The sequence below is a fragment of the Sturnus vulgaris genome, chromosome 8 (genome assembly GCF_052056855.1).
Source record: "Sturnus vulgaris isolate bStuVul1 chromosome 8, bStuVul1.hap1, whole genome shotgun sequence".
Classification (NCBI taxonomy): Eukaryota; Metazoa; Chordata; class Aves; order Passeriformes; family Sturnidae; genus Sturnus; species Sturnus vulgaris.
In genome coordinates this window covers 25,753,054-25,768,052 of record NC_142250.1, presented here as the reverse complement: position 1 = coordinate 25,768,052, position 14,999 = coordinate 25,753,054, and the positions used below count along the sequence as shown (strand labels likewise).

Here is a 14,999-nt window from a genome sequence, read left to right as displayed (position 1 = left end):
CAGCTTTGTACAATGATTCTGACATGAATGCTAGAAGCAACAAACAAGAAAGAAAGGAAAAAAAAAAAAAAAGCAAACCAACCAATCCACCAACCATCATTCTTTAGAAGAGCAGCTGCCTGGAAGAATTTCAGAAATACTTCATCCAAAATGTTTCAGTTGCCATTCAAAATACTCTTCCACTGCATTTTCAATTTCAAAATCTCTTTGCCTTCAAAGTCTGTATCCTCCTATATTTTATTCAAAAGCTCTTTCAATTAAAAAGTCATAGAAAAGCATACCAAAAATACTAGACTTGACTAAAAGCATCCATTTCTCTACAACCTTTATTCCTGCTAAACCTCCATGTGTGCTGACAAGCATATACAGATACACAAGTCAAGCAGGATTTTCTGCTATAGAAAGAATGGCTTCTAGTGTTTATTTTCCACTTGAACCATAATTTTGAATAGCAGATGCTCCAATTTTAGTTTAACAAGTAAACATAAATCCTGATGAAAGGCATTAGGGGTATAAAAATCCCCATTACCTCTTTGGGCTAGATTTGAACTGGTGACCTAATGATGTGACACTCAGTTCTTTAACTGTGATCACAGAGATTTGCATCAGCAAATACTTAAATCCCAGGAGATGATACTTCCTTGGGAAGAAATGAAATCTTCAGAAGTAACAGTCTACATTTGTACAATTTTAACATGCAAGAAAATAAAAATAACAGTCGCTTGATTCCTCTGTGTTTCTAGAAGATCCTGGTATTACAAATTACAACGCATGAATTTGTACCAAAAGCCAGTACTTGCAAAGTTCTGCATTCACTGCTGGACAATCGCTGGAGTAAACACAACAAATCCCAACAGTCTCTGTCATGGCTTTAGAAATTTACTAAAAATGAAGACACATTTATTATGAAAATGCACAAATAAATCCACTTTGAGACAACTTACTAGAAACTAAGGTTTTCACATTCTGTTCAACTGCATCATGTACATCTGCAGAGCCTGGCGTTGTAACATCTACCCTACCAGAATTATCCAGGCTCTTTGCAATCCAGGAGCCTTGCATCAATATCCTGGTGCTATGGCAGTGCAGGTAAGAGCAGGTCCCAGTGAGGCAAGCACATGCTTCTCACCTGGTTTCAGAGGCAACAGCTATCAGATCCCTCTTGAAGAGAACCATTCTCTGATATTTTATTTGGCTGTAAAAATTTCACAATGGTACATGTGCCAGTGAGGCAGATAGAGCCAAAAGCACAATTAACAATTCCCAGCAGAGAGCAGATGCTGTGTAACATTTTTCAAAAAGTACTGCATATATGCAGGTGCTCCATTTCACTGGAGAATCTGCAAAGCCATCTCCTCATCAATAGCAATATCTTTAATCTCCCTGACGAAAAATAATACTCCCATGAATAGCCCATCAGCCCCTCTCCCCATCACATATGCAAACTCAGTCACAAGTGTGACCAATCCTACAAAAAGACTCTTGAGAAGAAGCATCTGTACAAACAGCAATCTGCCTGCTGGAGGAGGAAAGTCCTTTGCTTGGGTTTGGAACTATAGATGTGCTTCAGCTGCTCTACAATCCTTCAGCCATCCCAAAACACCAAACTGTGAGGCCATCCACATGAAGACAGTCACGTTCTCCAGTTGGCATCCAAGAGGTGTGCAATCAAGGATTTGCCAAGAAAAGGTACTTATCACAGGTAATTTTTACAATATCACACATAGCATTAAAATAGCTTCAAGAAAGGAAAGAAAAATGTAATATAAATTACAAAAGCATTCAAAAAGATCACAGTAAAAGCTTGTAAGGGTGAGCAACTTGATTTCATAAACATGCTCCAATTAACCCTTCTACAGCTTCGAAAAGATACCATCTCTGTTGTTCCCAAGCACATCTGCCAGAGCTTGCCAAGGAAAGCATGAGCAAGCAGCTTCAAAGGCAGGATGACGTACCTATAGCAGTAAACCCTAATCCTTGCTGGGGAAACCACGCAACTGAACTTAGTCATCAAAAATAGGATTAGAAATTCTAAAACAAAACAAGGCATTGAAGGAATTAGCAGTCATCCCAAAATCATGTTGAAAATATTGAGCAACATTTAAATAACAACTTTTGTCAGGGTTGATAAAGAGGAGAGTAAAACTAACATCTTACACAGGAAACCTTTAGTGGATGAGAATAGGAACAGGATATCTGTGTCAGCCCAAAACCTCACACACTGGATGGTGGCTTGGCAAAGAGCAGAGGTTTCAGAGAGCACCACAGCCATCTCCCCTAGAAATTCAAGTGCATGGACCTCTAGAAAAAGGTTTCTGTGATTTGACCATAGGAAACATGGCATTGATGGGAGCAGACTGTGCTTTAATGATAAAGCTCATTGCAGGGGCAGGGAGAGTCTCTGCAGAGCGATTTGGGAAGCACAGCATTATTCCTTCCACAGTTCATAATGTCATTCAAACTCATGTATACAAGAATGTTGCAACTGCTCAAGTGATCATCTCCACTGGCGTCACACACGGCAGAAACACAGAGGTCAGGATTTCTGAGGCACTTCCCCAAGGAGACAGTTAATGTGACTTTCTGAAGTTCCCCATGTTTCTTGCACTGGAACTTCCTGGACTATAGTGTCACATATTTTCCAGTGCCCAGATCCAACCCAAATTACATGTTTACACAACCCACATGAAATTCAAGTTTTGATCAATGTGTGTTTTCATTTTGAAAGCAAGCTAATTTTCTAACTTAAGACAATCTTTCTAAAATAAACCATGTCTGCCCATAGGGTCAAGGTGCCTGGACAGATCCTAGTTTAAGTGAGCTTCCCATGCCTTCTCACTGACAAGCAAGCTTCATTAGCAAGTACCAAGTATTCAAGTCCTGATGGCTTCAACAGATAAAAACAGAGAATACAAAGACTTGCACCAGGAGAAGGAAGGCAGTGGAATAAAGTAGACAAGCAAGGAGAGAAAACAATACATTGAGAAAAAAAGGCAGACCATCATGATCTAAGTGCTGACTAAAACTGCTCCCAATCGATGTTAAATGGATGTGACCATAAGGTACAAGTCCAGTCTAGCAAGAGAGAGCATATTTCCCCTTGGATCATTCTCTGATGTCAATGGAAATCCAGTGGTGCTTGAAGAGATACCAAGTCATTGAGAGATGACTATCTAATTTAGCACACAGAAGGTGAATGAAAGTAAATTCGAGTTTCCACCCCATATCATCAGGTCCAGGACTATCACTTGCATTTAATGAAGTTAGAGTACTCAGATTTCAGTCACCTCCCTCTGCTTTCTCCCTTTGCAGTCAACAGTCTCTTCTTTCCTAGATATCAGGCTCTTCTTTTCTTTAGAAAGGCCTCCATGCTTCCCTCTCTCCAAAGTGAAAAGAAAATAGGACAAGATAGATACCAGGTACCACAGCTTACTTGCAGCTAGTTCATCCCAAGCAGCACAGCAGAGGGCTGTCAAAATTCAGGACAAGAGCAGAATGACTGTGTTACCTTTCATTTACGACTGACACTGCCATGTGAGTCTTTTCTCCCTTGCAGTCTCATAGATCCCAGCAGAGTCCTGCAGAAGGGTGACCTTGCAGCAGCAACCAGCTGTACAATAGTAGGAACAACTGGGAACCAGGTAGCTCCTAAACTAAACGTTGTCGTAGCTTTGAGTGGAGGAGTTTGGAAACTGCTTATCTAAAGTCTCTGCAGGGAAAGCAAAAAGATATTTAAGGACCATCCTGCAGAGCCCCTCTGAAACCTCAAAGGTAACAAGACCCGAACATGAACTCAGAACTATGCAAAAATTCAGCTTCTACCAGTAGCAGTATGCCAATCAACTAGCAGAGCTCTTTGCTATACCTAGATTAAAAAAAAACAAAAGAAAGATAAGATAGGACATTTCACACTCTGCTTAGTCTTTTGAAAGATGAAAGCAAAGAGGGGATTTTTTTAACGTACTTGCTTAGAAGTTTTGGAGGAAAAGAACAACTCCTAGTTTTCCTTCCATATTTAGGCTGAGACATTTTCAGTATTTCCACTGTTGCGAAACGGAACACAGAAGAAAACAAATCTTCTTTGACTACACAGAAGTGCCAACCAGAAAATAAGCCACAAAAGCTTGTATAAAATACATGCATATCCCAAAAACCAGATGTACCTATCAAAGCATTGTTTAAAGTTTTTCTGAGTTGAGAGTGCAACTGAACTCTCTGTACTTGTTGCTAAGAACAATTTTACTCAAAATAATAACCAGGATTCAAACCAAGTAAGAAATAATGAACTTGGGTTTAATTGGTTTGTGAGAAACCCAATTTGCAAGTGCTATCCTTAGCCAGCTATTGAATATGACTGAGCCCAGAAGGCACTGTGATGAGTGGCTTAAGTGGAGGCACCCTACACCCACCAACATTCCTGCTGAATGAATGTAAAATCGGCAAGAATTGCTTTTATTTATCTTACTAAAAGCATTTCTTGGAAGGGCTGGAAAAATTTATTTCAGATGGATTTTTCAGCTGAGAACAAAGTTGTATTTATTACAATTATGCACTCTCCAGTGTGGCCTGCCTTGCTGAGAAAGAACATTAAATTCAGCTGTGCACAAACTCATGGAACTGACCTTTTTGAATGAAAATGCTGCAGCAAGAGGCTTGTGGAGCATTCTCACTAAATAACCTACTGTCTGCAACTTGCAGATTAGTGCTCAGACCACTGATTTTAGCTGCTACTTACACATGCACAAGTCCACATGAGGTCAATCAGCTGAGAATAAATCGTGTGTGCTGCAGAATACAATACAGAGAACTGTACTTGGTCTCCAGTGCAGCATGGATTTATGAACTTTTATTAACCATCATGTAGAAGCATAACATTGCAAGGCACTTTAAAGAGGTCTTTTCTGCAGGACACCCAGTGTTCCCTTTATATAAGAGGATCAAAGGTGTTATTGACACAGAATGAACAAGCTCTCACTTTAATGACAGCAATAAATGCAAGAACGAACACCCACCACCCACACAGAAATAGCCTGCTCCCTCTTTGCAGAAGGACAAGGATTATCTGAAAGACTTCTACTCCATGGAAAGTCCACACACTTGGGGAGAAGACAGGTTAGCACTAAAGAACTAGCAAGTTAAACTAGAATGCTCATTTCATCACCAAATGAAAAGTGAAATGTAAAATAGGAAGAGTGCAAGACACACGCTTCTTTGGAAATTAAGGATGTCATTTCAGTGTGCACATATAAAATAACCTCCTTAGACACATCAGATGATCTTACTCGTTGCAGAAAGGTTGGGTATCTCATCCTGTAAAGAACTTAACACAGATGTCTGAGCCCTCCCAGCAGCTGGACAGTCAAATTCCTGGCACCAAAGAAAGCAAGGCAAGCTTTCCTGATGACATCCAGGACAACTCATGGGCAATTGGAAGTCATTCCTCTGCCTGCCCAGCCCAAGAGCATCTCACAATGATCAGGGTCTGCTGGCAACCTGCTCCAGACTCCCTCCCCCCTTTCACTCCCAAGGTATGCATGGCAGGCTCATGGTTCATGGCCATCTGAACATTTTGATATGAAGTCCAAAAGCCTAGAAAAGAGACTACCCTGTACTAAGCATCCAGAAGCCAAAATGCAGCTGTAAAAACAGTTTGCACTGCCAGTTTGGGTTCTACACTCCCTTTTCAGATTCTACATTTGCATTTCAGCCAGTTCGAGCTTCTCCCACTGCACTGCTCACTGAACCTGCTGCTTTGGTTCCAAATCTCCAGCTCTGCGTGCTGTTGTCTCCAAGGGGAAATAAGATACAAAAATTCCATGTTTGGACTTTGCTTCAGAACCAATTAACTCATCTGCAAAGAAGGAAAAGCTTTCACTTGAACTAATTGTTTTCCATGCAGTAAACAGAGCACATGCAATTCGTGAGGGGCACTAAAGCTCAATCCTCATCTGTCTTCACATGTTGATTATTTACACTAATGCTTTCCAGATAAATAGAAGAACAGTCTCCACTCAAGTACAGAAGAAGCCAAGAACAATAAAACTGTATCTTGACAATTAGATAAAGTTTGACCATAGTACTTGAGGGCATTAAAAACCTTCGGACCAAAACCTTGCAGAAGAAAAGCAAGTGTTTCTTAGTTAACAATTAATAATTTAGACCTGAAAGCTTCCACCCAGACATCCAGCTGAAGAAGAAAATGACACAGTATTTATACAACCCACACAATCCCCTGGTATTTTGATACAAAAAATACAGTTCATAGTACATGTGCCATTTTAATGTCACCATTGTAGATGAGAAATGTGAAATTACTTTCTTAATATCATGTGCTAAGCCAGGATCACCACTGAAGAGTTCTTGCAAAACTACTTGTGTGTCAAAGGGAGCATATATTGGAGCTTTTAAAAAATATTTCTAATAATATTTATAATTTCACCCTAAAAAAACCAAGACAAACAACAACAGCTAAATCAAAAAAAAAAATCTATTTTTTCCCCATTGTTTACCTTTGCACTAATCTTTTCAGTTAAGTAAACAGCAAGACACTTCACCCTCAAGAGCCCTCATGACTGAAGCATATGCAAGATGTCTGCTGCCAGGACAGGGAAAAAGCTGACCAACACAGAAGCAGTGCAAGACGAGTAAATGAACCGGTTATTGGGTTGAACCAGATAAAAGAAGTATGTTTAAAGACCAGATCTTTAATTAGAGACTAGTTGAAATCATAAGCAAGTTTTACCTTGCACCCTGTCCTAAAGGAAAATGCCTTCAGAAGGACTGCTGCAGGCAGTGCCTGTGCAAGAGAAGAGCCACTGATAATAAGAACTCTCAGCACAAGAATACAAATAAACAAAATCTAGGGTCATTCATTTCAGAGTCTGTCCCAGCTTGTGAAGTGCCACTAGAACTTGAGGTTTCCAGAATTGTAAAATTAACTTTTTCTGTGTAATGATAAAGGGACATCAACAGCAGCACTCAGCCAGCCTACAGATTACACTCATGCAAGGTACACAGCTTCGTACACACAAATACAGCCTCCATTTGTTTGGTTCCAAAAGATCAAGATGCAAGGGGCCCACACCACCCAGCCAGGTCACTGTAAACATCTTGTCTAGTGCTGCTTTCCTCCCCTGAAGACCTCTACATTTTCCAGCCAAAGCCAAACTGTTCACTGCCTTGCATACACAGATTTAGTCCTGTTTTATTAGGACACACTGAATGCATTTAATCCTTTGGTTGCACTTCTAAAATCTTTTAGAGTAGGATTACAGCAAGAAGAGTTTTGGTTCTATACTGTTAGATAACATAACACAGACAAGAAACCATCACTGTCACACTTTGTGTTCCCCAAAGTTTATCTGCTCTATTAAAGGCTTTGAAAAAAGGAGATTAGGCTGTGTCTCATCCATACCAGCAATACAGCAAGCTCTTACAGTTCATACCAGCCTGAAGTTACATGCCAGCAAAGGTGAAACAAGGCAACAACAGATTCGTCTGGCTCTTAAACTAAAGTTTTCCTGGCGTAATGCTTCTCAAAAAATATGTATCATGCTGAAAATAAAGGAGGACTGCTTCTCCAGCTAGTCCAAGTAGAGAAATCAGACTGCAAGTTTTAGAACAGAAAACAATTGCTCTAGACCTCCTGAATTCATCTTTGGCAGGATGATCTTTGGACTTTGCAGTGAAATGATGGGCCTAAGAGCACAAAATAGGTCTGAGGAGAAAAATTTCTCAACTCTTGCTTTGACAGCCTAACCACTGGTTTAGCATCATCACAGACTCTGGAAAATAGAGATACAGAGAACAGAAAAGCAAGAAACTCAGTAAAAACAATAAGCCACAAACATGAGAGTGATATTAATAACAAAGTATGTGAGATGAGTAGGAAAAGGAGCAAAACAATGAGATAAAAATAAAACAATATAGCTAGGAAAATAGTTGGGGAAAAGAAGAGCTCTTGTTCTTGACACAGCGATTTGAAGATAAGCTCTGTTGGAGTCCAAGTGCTAAGCGTCAGTAAATGGAGACAATCGGCAATGACAAATGTCTACAAGCCTGTTTTAGCTAAGCTGCAGATCACAGGAGGTTGGAGAGTCAAATGCAAGCTGTTTGTGAAGTTCTTCTGAAAAGACAGAAGTCAAAACGACAAGGTAATTTGAAGACAAGGCAACACAGGTATAACCCTCCTCCACCTCTTCAGCATTCACTGTTTGAAAAGCAGTCTGCAAACAACAAATGAGGCAACGACTAAGAAAAGGAGGAATTCATCACACAGGGGACCCAGACATGAGTCACGACTTTCACATGCATTCAGGTAGTTACATGCATTCCTAGCAGAGTAAAGGTCTTTCAGATCCTATCTGAAGAAAATTCTTTCCTTCTCCCAAGAAGAGAGGCAAGTTTGGTAATTTTACAGTTACAATTGATATACAGGATGTGATGAAGTCAGCCCAGGATGAAGTCAGCCCAGTGTTGTGGCCTTGAAGACTCTGCCTTCTTCAAAGGTTTTGTTCAGCGTTTACAACACCTCTGTACTATGCCCACCACCTCCTCCAGTCCTTCCCTTACCTCCTGGCTCATTCTGATCTCAGCCCCCAATTAACCCTTTCATTCCACAGCAGTTACTCCAAATTCTTGCTTAGCTCAGCTCTAAAAGGTGCTTTTACCGACTGCTAGCCCTGTGGGGGAGATTTTCTGCCCACCACCAATGGAATGGCTGTCACAGAGGATAATTTATGCAACAGGATGGCCTGATCTTCTGCTGGAGACAGAAGACATGCAGTTCCCGTGGGTTCCTGCTGGCAGTCATCCACCACCTGGGATTTAAAGAGGATCCCAAACAGAGAAAGAGTTTTTTTTAAAAAACAAGCAACTCCTTATACAGTGTAAACAAACAAAAAGCTTATTACAAAGAGTAAAGAATACAGAACTTAGCAAGGAAGATGACTTCTGCCTATTTTGCACTCTTTCTTTACCAGGCCTCTGGTGTGGCTGTCACAATTACACCATTGTTTGACTGGAAGCATTATCTGAGACTGTCTTGATTATGAGCTCCGATTCCACAATAAGTTAAAAAGAAGGTGTCTTGTGGACATCAGTACTTGACTTGCTGGTCATATTTGCATGCTGGACAAGAGAAAAGAGTGAATCAGTTCTGCTCACAAAAAAGCCTTTGCACTGTCTGCAGGCAGTCATTAATGGTCAAGTGTCTTCCCTGCTTCCAAAGGAACACTTGACATCTTTTACACAGGGAAACCTCAGGATGGCTGGTCAGATTCCTGGCAAAACACACTCTTCATAGCTGTTTCCACAGCTTATCAACCTTTTCAACTTCAATTTGCTCTTCAGCCAATGGGAGACAAAATGAAAAATAAAAGTAGCTCTGTAACCACTGGAGCTAACCTCCCATAAGTGTGTTTCACAAGGCTGACTGACTTTGCAGGCTCACAAACTGTGAGTGCCAACAGAGGCTCTGGGTAAGAGGTAGGGCATGTATCAAGTCAGTCAACCCAACTCACAAATTTCCCACTGCTAATAAGCTCACTAGTGTAGCTTCTCACTCAGTGATTCCCTGTTTGTTTGGTTTTTTAAGGTGTCTCTATGCCTCTCTGTTTTCAAGAATTCTGTTGAAATTTTATGCATCTTCCTATCAAATTTCATTCAAGTTGATCAGTAGCTTCAAAATGGATGGGGAGATGGACACTGATAACTACATAAAGCTCACCTTCTTCCGTGAATTATCTTCTTTCATTAACAAAATCCATTTTCCTGCTCAAGTCACTCTCTCTCCCTCTCCAGGACATTTAGCAAATGCCAGTATCTTGACAAGCTCCCTCAGCCTGAAGTAGAGCCAAGAGAGGGTTAGTTTCTGCTTTTCCCATGTTCCTTCCCAGATCTCAAAAATAAATCCCCACAAGCAACAAAACAAACAAAAAAACCCCCAAACCAAAACACAAAAAAACCAAACCCAAACACAAAAAACCAAACCCCATGGACCTCCGCTCGAATTGCCTCTGAAATTTTTATTACTGCCTTGCACATACCGAAACTAGAGATGAAATAAAAACACATCACCATTACAAGTAACAAACTTCCACCTCATAGTAATGAAGAAGAGGAAAGATGGGAGAATCCTCTTCTTTATTGCTAGCAAATCTTTCTTTTCTTGAGGTTCACTCTTTCCTCTACTAGTCCTAAAGACTGCAGTCAGGAACACAAGGTCTTGATCCTCTAAGAGAAAAGGAAAGGTCCTTGTTGTCTCTTCCCTAAATATAAATATAAATTGTCTCTTCCCTAAATATAGCATCCCGCAACTTGTCAGTCCTGGTAGTTGCTTGCCATATCCACCTACAACTCTGCAACCCATTGTCAGCAAGATGACATTTAAAATGCTGCTGGCCAAAGCTCTGTCCCCTTGGAATCTGCACTGAGGATCTCTCAGCCACTTCCTTATAAGATTCCTGTGCACTGTCAGTGTTTGGATTTGGTTTACAATATGCCAGTATAAAAGTGCTTGGGAAGAAGGAACTGTCAGAAAATTGCATCTGAATCTCCTACACAACCCAGTTCTCACATCCTTTTTTCCTCTAGCCAGTTTGGACCAACCTTGCATGATGCCAGGTGGATGGATACTGGCTCAGCAGAGAAGGCCTGCAAACAAGCAGCACCACAAGCTGCCTCCACACAAAATACAGTCTCTCTCTTCTCTTTGCAGGTGTTGTTCAGGGCACAGCATGCCAAGGAGCATTAGCATTAAATGGTTTGTCCTGCTGCATCAGTCTGCCACCATCACCTACCTCACTTTGCACCTAGCAAACCCCTGCATGCAAACTGCTCTGTTGCAGTTCCAAAAGCCACTGCACAGACCACAGCTATCATCTAAAAATAATACTAGAGGTGGTGATCCCACTGATAATCACATCATTAGAGAAGAAGCAAGCTTTTCCTTGTCCAAGCAGATAAACAGGAGGTCTCTGCAGCACCTTGAGCTTTCCTTTGCAGTCAAACAGCATCTGCTGCTGAAACCATGGAAAAAATTTCATTTGTGACTGCCACACCAACACACTTCTTTTAACAAGCAAGGTAGGGGCATGCAATTCCTGCTTGGCAAGCCTGTCCTCTCCAGCCAGCTGTTATTTCAGGCACGTTTGTTACGTGCACTCTTCACAGGCAAAGCCACACAATCACCTATCAGAGCTCCATTGCCACAGCACCCAGCAAGCGCTGGCATCTCAAAATGTCTCTTCTTAGCTGTGAGCTTTCTATTCACACAGGACAGCAGGGGGAATGAGGGACCAAACTTCCCTGTCAGCATCCCTCAATGAACTCAAACAATAACACCATCCCTCACCCTGAGCTCTTTTCTGACTCAGAAGGACAGACCAAAACTGGCACAATCAGGTTGTCCTGGTACGTGCAATGAGCATCTCTGCTTGCCATGACTAATGGCCCTTCCAGGATTGTCACCAGCCCTGCCTCAGAGACAGCTTTTAAGATCTCTGATATGCTGAGTCCTTTCCCCCACACTGCAAAAACAGCAGCACAGCTTGCCTGCTTGTCTTGGATTCATGAACCCGCTGAAACAAATGCAAGACAGGACTGTGTAAGAGCCATAAAGTCATTGGTTACACACATTAATAAGCTCAGAGGATTCCTAAACAGCTAACCAGAAAGTGCAGATTCTTACCCTGTAAAGCAGGGCAGCTCAGACCAGAGGAATATCCTCAAACCTGGTACCAGGTACATGTTGTCAGGAGAATGAAAGGCCGTGTGCAGGTCGGCATTACTGAAACTGCTGGACTTGCCTAACCAGAAAACCTTTACATAGGCACAGCCACAACCACAGGGCACATCAGTGACAGCACTGCATGGAGAAATAGGCCACAGGATCATTAGCCCAACAACAGCTTTTTGCCACAAGCAAAAGTCTGTTCAATCCTGCCAATCCTCCCAATGTGACTTAAAGGGAAAAAAAAAAGGCAAAAATAAAAGGTGGGCAATTTGCATTTGTTAAATATATTGCCCATTACCTCAGAGGATAGCCATATGGAGGGTCATAAAGAAACACAACTATTATCAATATTAGTGCCTTTCTAAAACCACAGAAAGATGAAGGTGAACGTCAACATAATACCAAGTTCATACAGGCTGACAGAGACATATAAAAGAGCAGAGTTTCCATTTTGCCAGCAGAAAAGCAGCTGTTGAAGGTGCTTAGAGGAGCAGCCTTCTGGGAATCAAAGGGAGGAGGGTTCAGTGGGTGTTTTAGCCAGGTCTGAATAACTACTGTTGAAATGTGGCCAAACACTGAATGCATCCATCCTCTGCCTCCCTAACGGGCCGATGGCAGATCACCACTTTGGGCAGGGTCCCTGCTGCAGAGCAGCACCTCATACAGCAGAGCCAGTGCTCAGGGACACGCAGTACTGGATGCTCCCACTAGCCAGATGGGCTGACCTGGCCCAACAGGCTGGGAGGATGGAAACACCTCCAACCACAGCAAAACAACTCCGGCAGATTAAACCTTCCAAGTTCCCTTCTGGCACCCCACAACTCTGCAACAGTTGCCCAAGTTCATTCTTAAAGAGGTGCTATATATATATTTTAACTAATATTTGCAGGGTGGCAGGGAATTTCTCAGAATACAATGACAGGTCTCAGTCACAGAGATGCCTTGACTTCGATGAAGAAATCTGCCACTCTCCTCCGCAGGGTTCCCTGGACATTTTCAGACCAGGCTTTCCATCTGCTGCCCAGCTGCAGAGATGCAAGTTGAAAGTCTTACAGCATTTTGTGTAATTATGAGTGCCACTCTCAAACAAAATTTAATCAGCAGGAAAGCTTGCTATACAGTTGAAATACCAGAGTTCACACTGGTATAATCATCACAGAAAAAGCAGTCCTTAACGCAGCCTGCAGTTATTTAGAAGTTCCCGTTCTGAGCAAGTACACCACGTACTTTGATCTCTGCTGCCTCCTGCCAAAATTGTGGATATTAGCAAGCCTAAAAACTAAGAGTCACAAAGATATGGCAGGCAAAATACATCCTATGGTTACACAAGCAGCTCTCCTCCTGAAGGAACCTGAGGCATTTCAGGAGACATGGAAGTACAGTTGGAACTAATTACCTTTACCTCAATCAAAAACGTTGCTTTAAACTTAGAGATGAGGAGCCTGTTACATGAGAATTGAAACTTTGCTGTTCAGTTCAGACTACCTGAAGTGATGCTCCGAAAGGGCGTGAATCCAGCCAAAGCCTTGGATGAAGCGTGGTAACTCCACATTGGTGCAATCAGAGCTGTGGTCACAGCCTTGGACAGAAACTCTGTGTTACAGAGGTGTTAGCCACAGTGACTGTCACGCCGAGTTATTCCTTAAAGCAAGGATCTGTCCTCTTTGTCACATATGATGAATCATGCCACAAGTCACAAGCAAACTTCAAGCAAACTTTTTAATTTGGGATGGAATCGGTCTTTAAGAAGAATATGCTTCTGCCTGATTTGGCTCAAAACCACCTTATTAGAGAAAGATGGATTCCACAGACTTGTCACATAGTTAACATTCACTTAAATCTCTTTTTAAAGAAAACAACAGTTGAGAAAACTATGTGATAATTAAGCTGCAGGCATGGGAAGCAGATAGATAGTTGAGACAGTCAAATAACCTTTATTCTGCCCTGTGGAGACAAACTACGATAGAAAAATAATTAATGTTTGAAGTTTTTCATTACAAATTTTATCCAGTTCATTTGAAATATATTAATTTCTTATTTCCTTCTTCCTCAAACCGAGAGCTAGCACATAGCTGAGGTGTGCTATGACTCTGCTTCTACAGCTGCTACTGAACATGGCTCGATTTCTTCTTCCTGTGATGTTTATCCTGATTTTATTACAACATAATTGGAATACTTCAGCCTGTAATCTGTTAATAAATGCTTCCACTCGAGTTAACAAAGTTTTGCACTCCGATTACAAGTGAAACTGCAATGAATAGTCGTGGAGACAGATAAACTTGAACTCTGCATAGAAGATAATATAATAGCTTATAATTTTCTCAGCAATCCACCTTAGTTAGAAGAAAGGTCTTTGATGATCCTGGGCAGCCTGGACTTATTTTAACCTGAAAAATCAGACATTCCTGCAGAGCACAGTGTGTTCTCCTGAATGTTTGTTCAGTGCTAGGCAGTACAGCTCCACCTCCTGAATTATTTAAAGGACACATTTCTTGCAGCCCAGCCGTAGACCACCAGGTCTGTGATACAGTGCTTCCAGGCAAGGGGACACAGACCCTGAGCAAGAAGCTCTCCCTGACAGCAGAGGCAATCAGGACATAGCAAATGTCTGCAAGGTATATAGAAGTAGGCAGAAGTCACCGGAGGCAGCAAGGGCAACAGCACTCGGGAGAGGACAAGAGACAAATGCTATCAGGGTTTCAGTTAGAAACACAAGAACCTTTGGTGTAGAGATCTTCCAAGTCCAGCACTGCCCTGCTGCAGATCTTCTCTATGAACTGACTGTGATGAAATCAGGCTCTAAGGCAACACCAAAGCAGATGAAGTTTTGTTACATTCTAATTTCTCAAGATCCTACATTACCACTCTGGTTTTTGAGTGGGCAGCTGTCAATCTCTAGTGTGCAGTGAGGTAACACCAGCCTTTTGACAGACAGAGTATACATTTAAGATCTAAAAAAAGCTGTGAGAGTTTTATATAGACAAACTATGGAAAGGAAATGAGTAAAAGATGCATCTCTATCCAAGTGCTCTTAAAGAAAACGTAGGCAGCCAAAGCTGTTCTCCCCCACTCTCGTGTATTGTACCACTCAAGACATATTATTTTAGGATTATTTCTGGTGCACTGACTAGAGAATATATCTACAAGTCACAAATGCCACTATTCCACATGCAATCCAGAGATACAATTGCTTCCACACTCGCCTTTTCTACTTCCTATTCGTTTGACTAATGTATAAACTGCTTGAGGCAGGGAGCATCTTGCA

General features: G+C 41.6%; 1 protein-coding gene across 6 annotated transcripts in view; it reads right to left on the bottom strand.

Annotated features, from left to right (window-relative positions):
* WBP1L (WW domain binding protein 1 like) overlaps positions 1-14,999 on the bottom strand; it is a 59,080-nt gene that overhangs the window by 42,284 nt on the left and 1,797 nt on the right. The window contains exons 1-2 of one of the 6 annotated variants that reach the window (XM_088169282.1): positions 9,728-9,842; positions 8,670-9,129 (exon numbers count right to left, since the gene is read on the bottom strand). The exons of 2 other annotated variants lie outside the window; for them this stretch is intronic. Coding sequence is in view for 1 of the 4 variants with exons in the window: in XM_088169273.1 (XP_088025399.1) it covers positions 9,728-9,754 (27 nt within the window). In the remaining 3 variants the exon portion in view is untranslated. Of the gene's footprint in view, positions 1-8,669; positions 9,130-9,727; positions 9,843-14,999 lie in introns of those variants that run through there. 3 more of the 6 variants (XM_088169276.1, XM_088169277.1, XM_088169273.1) reach the window with 3 other exon arrangements.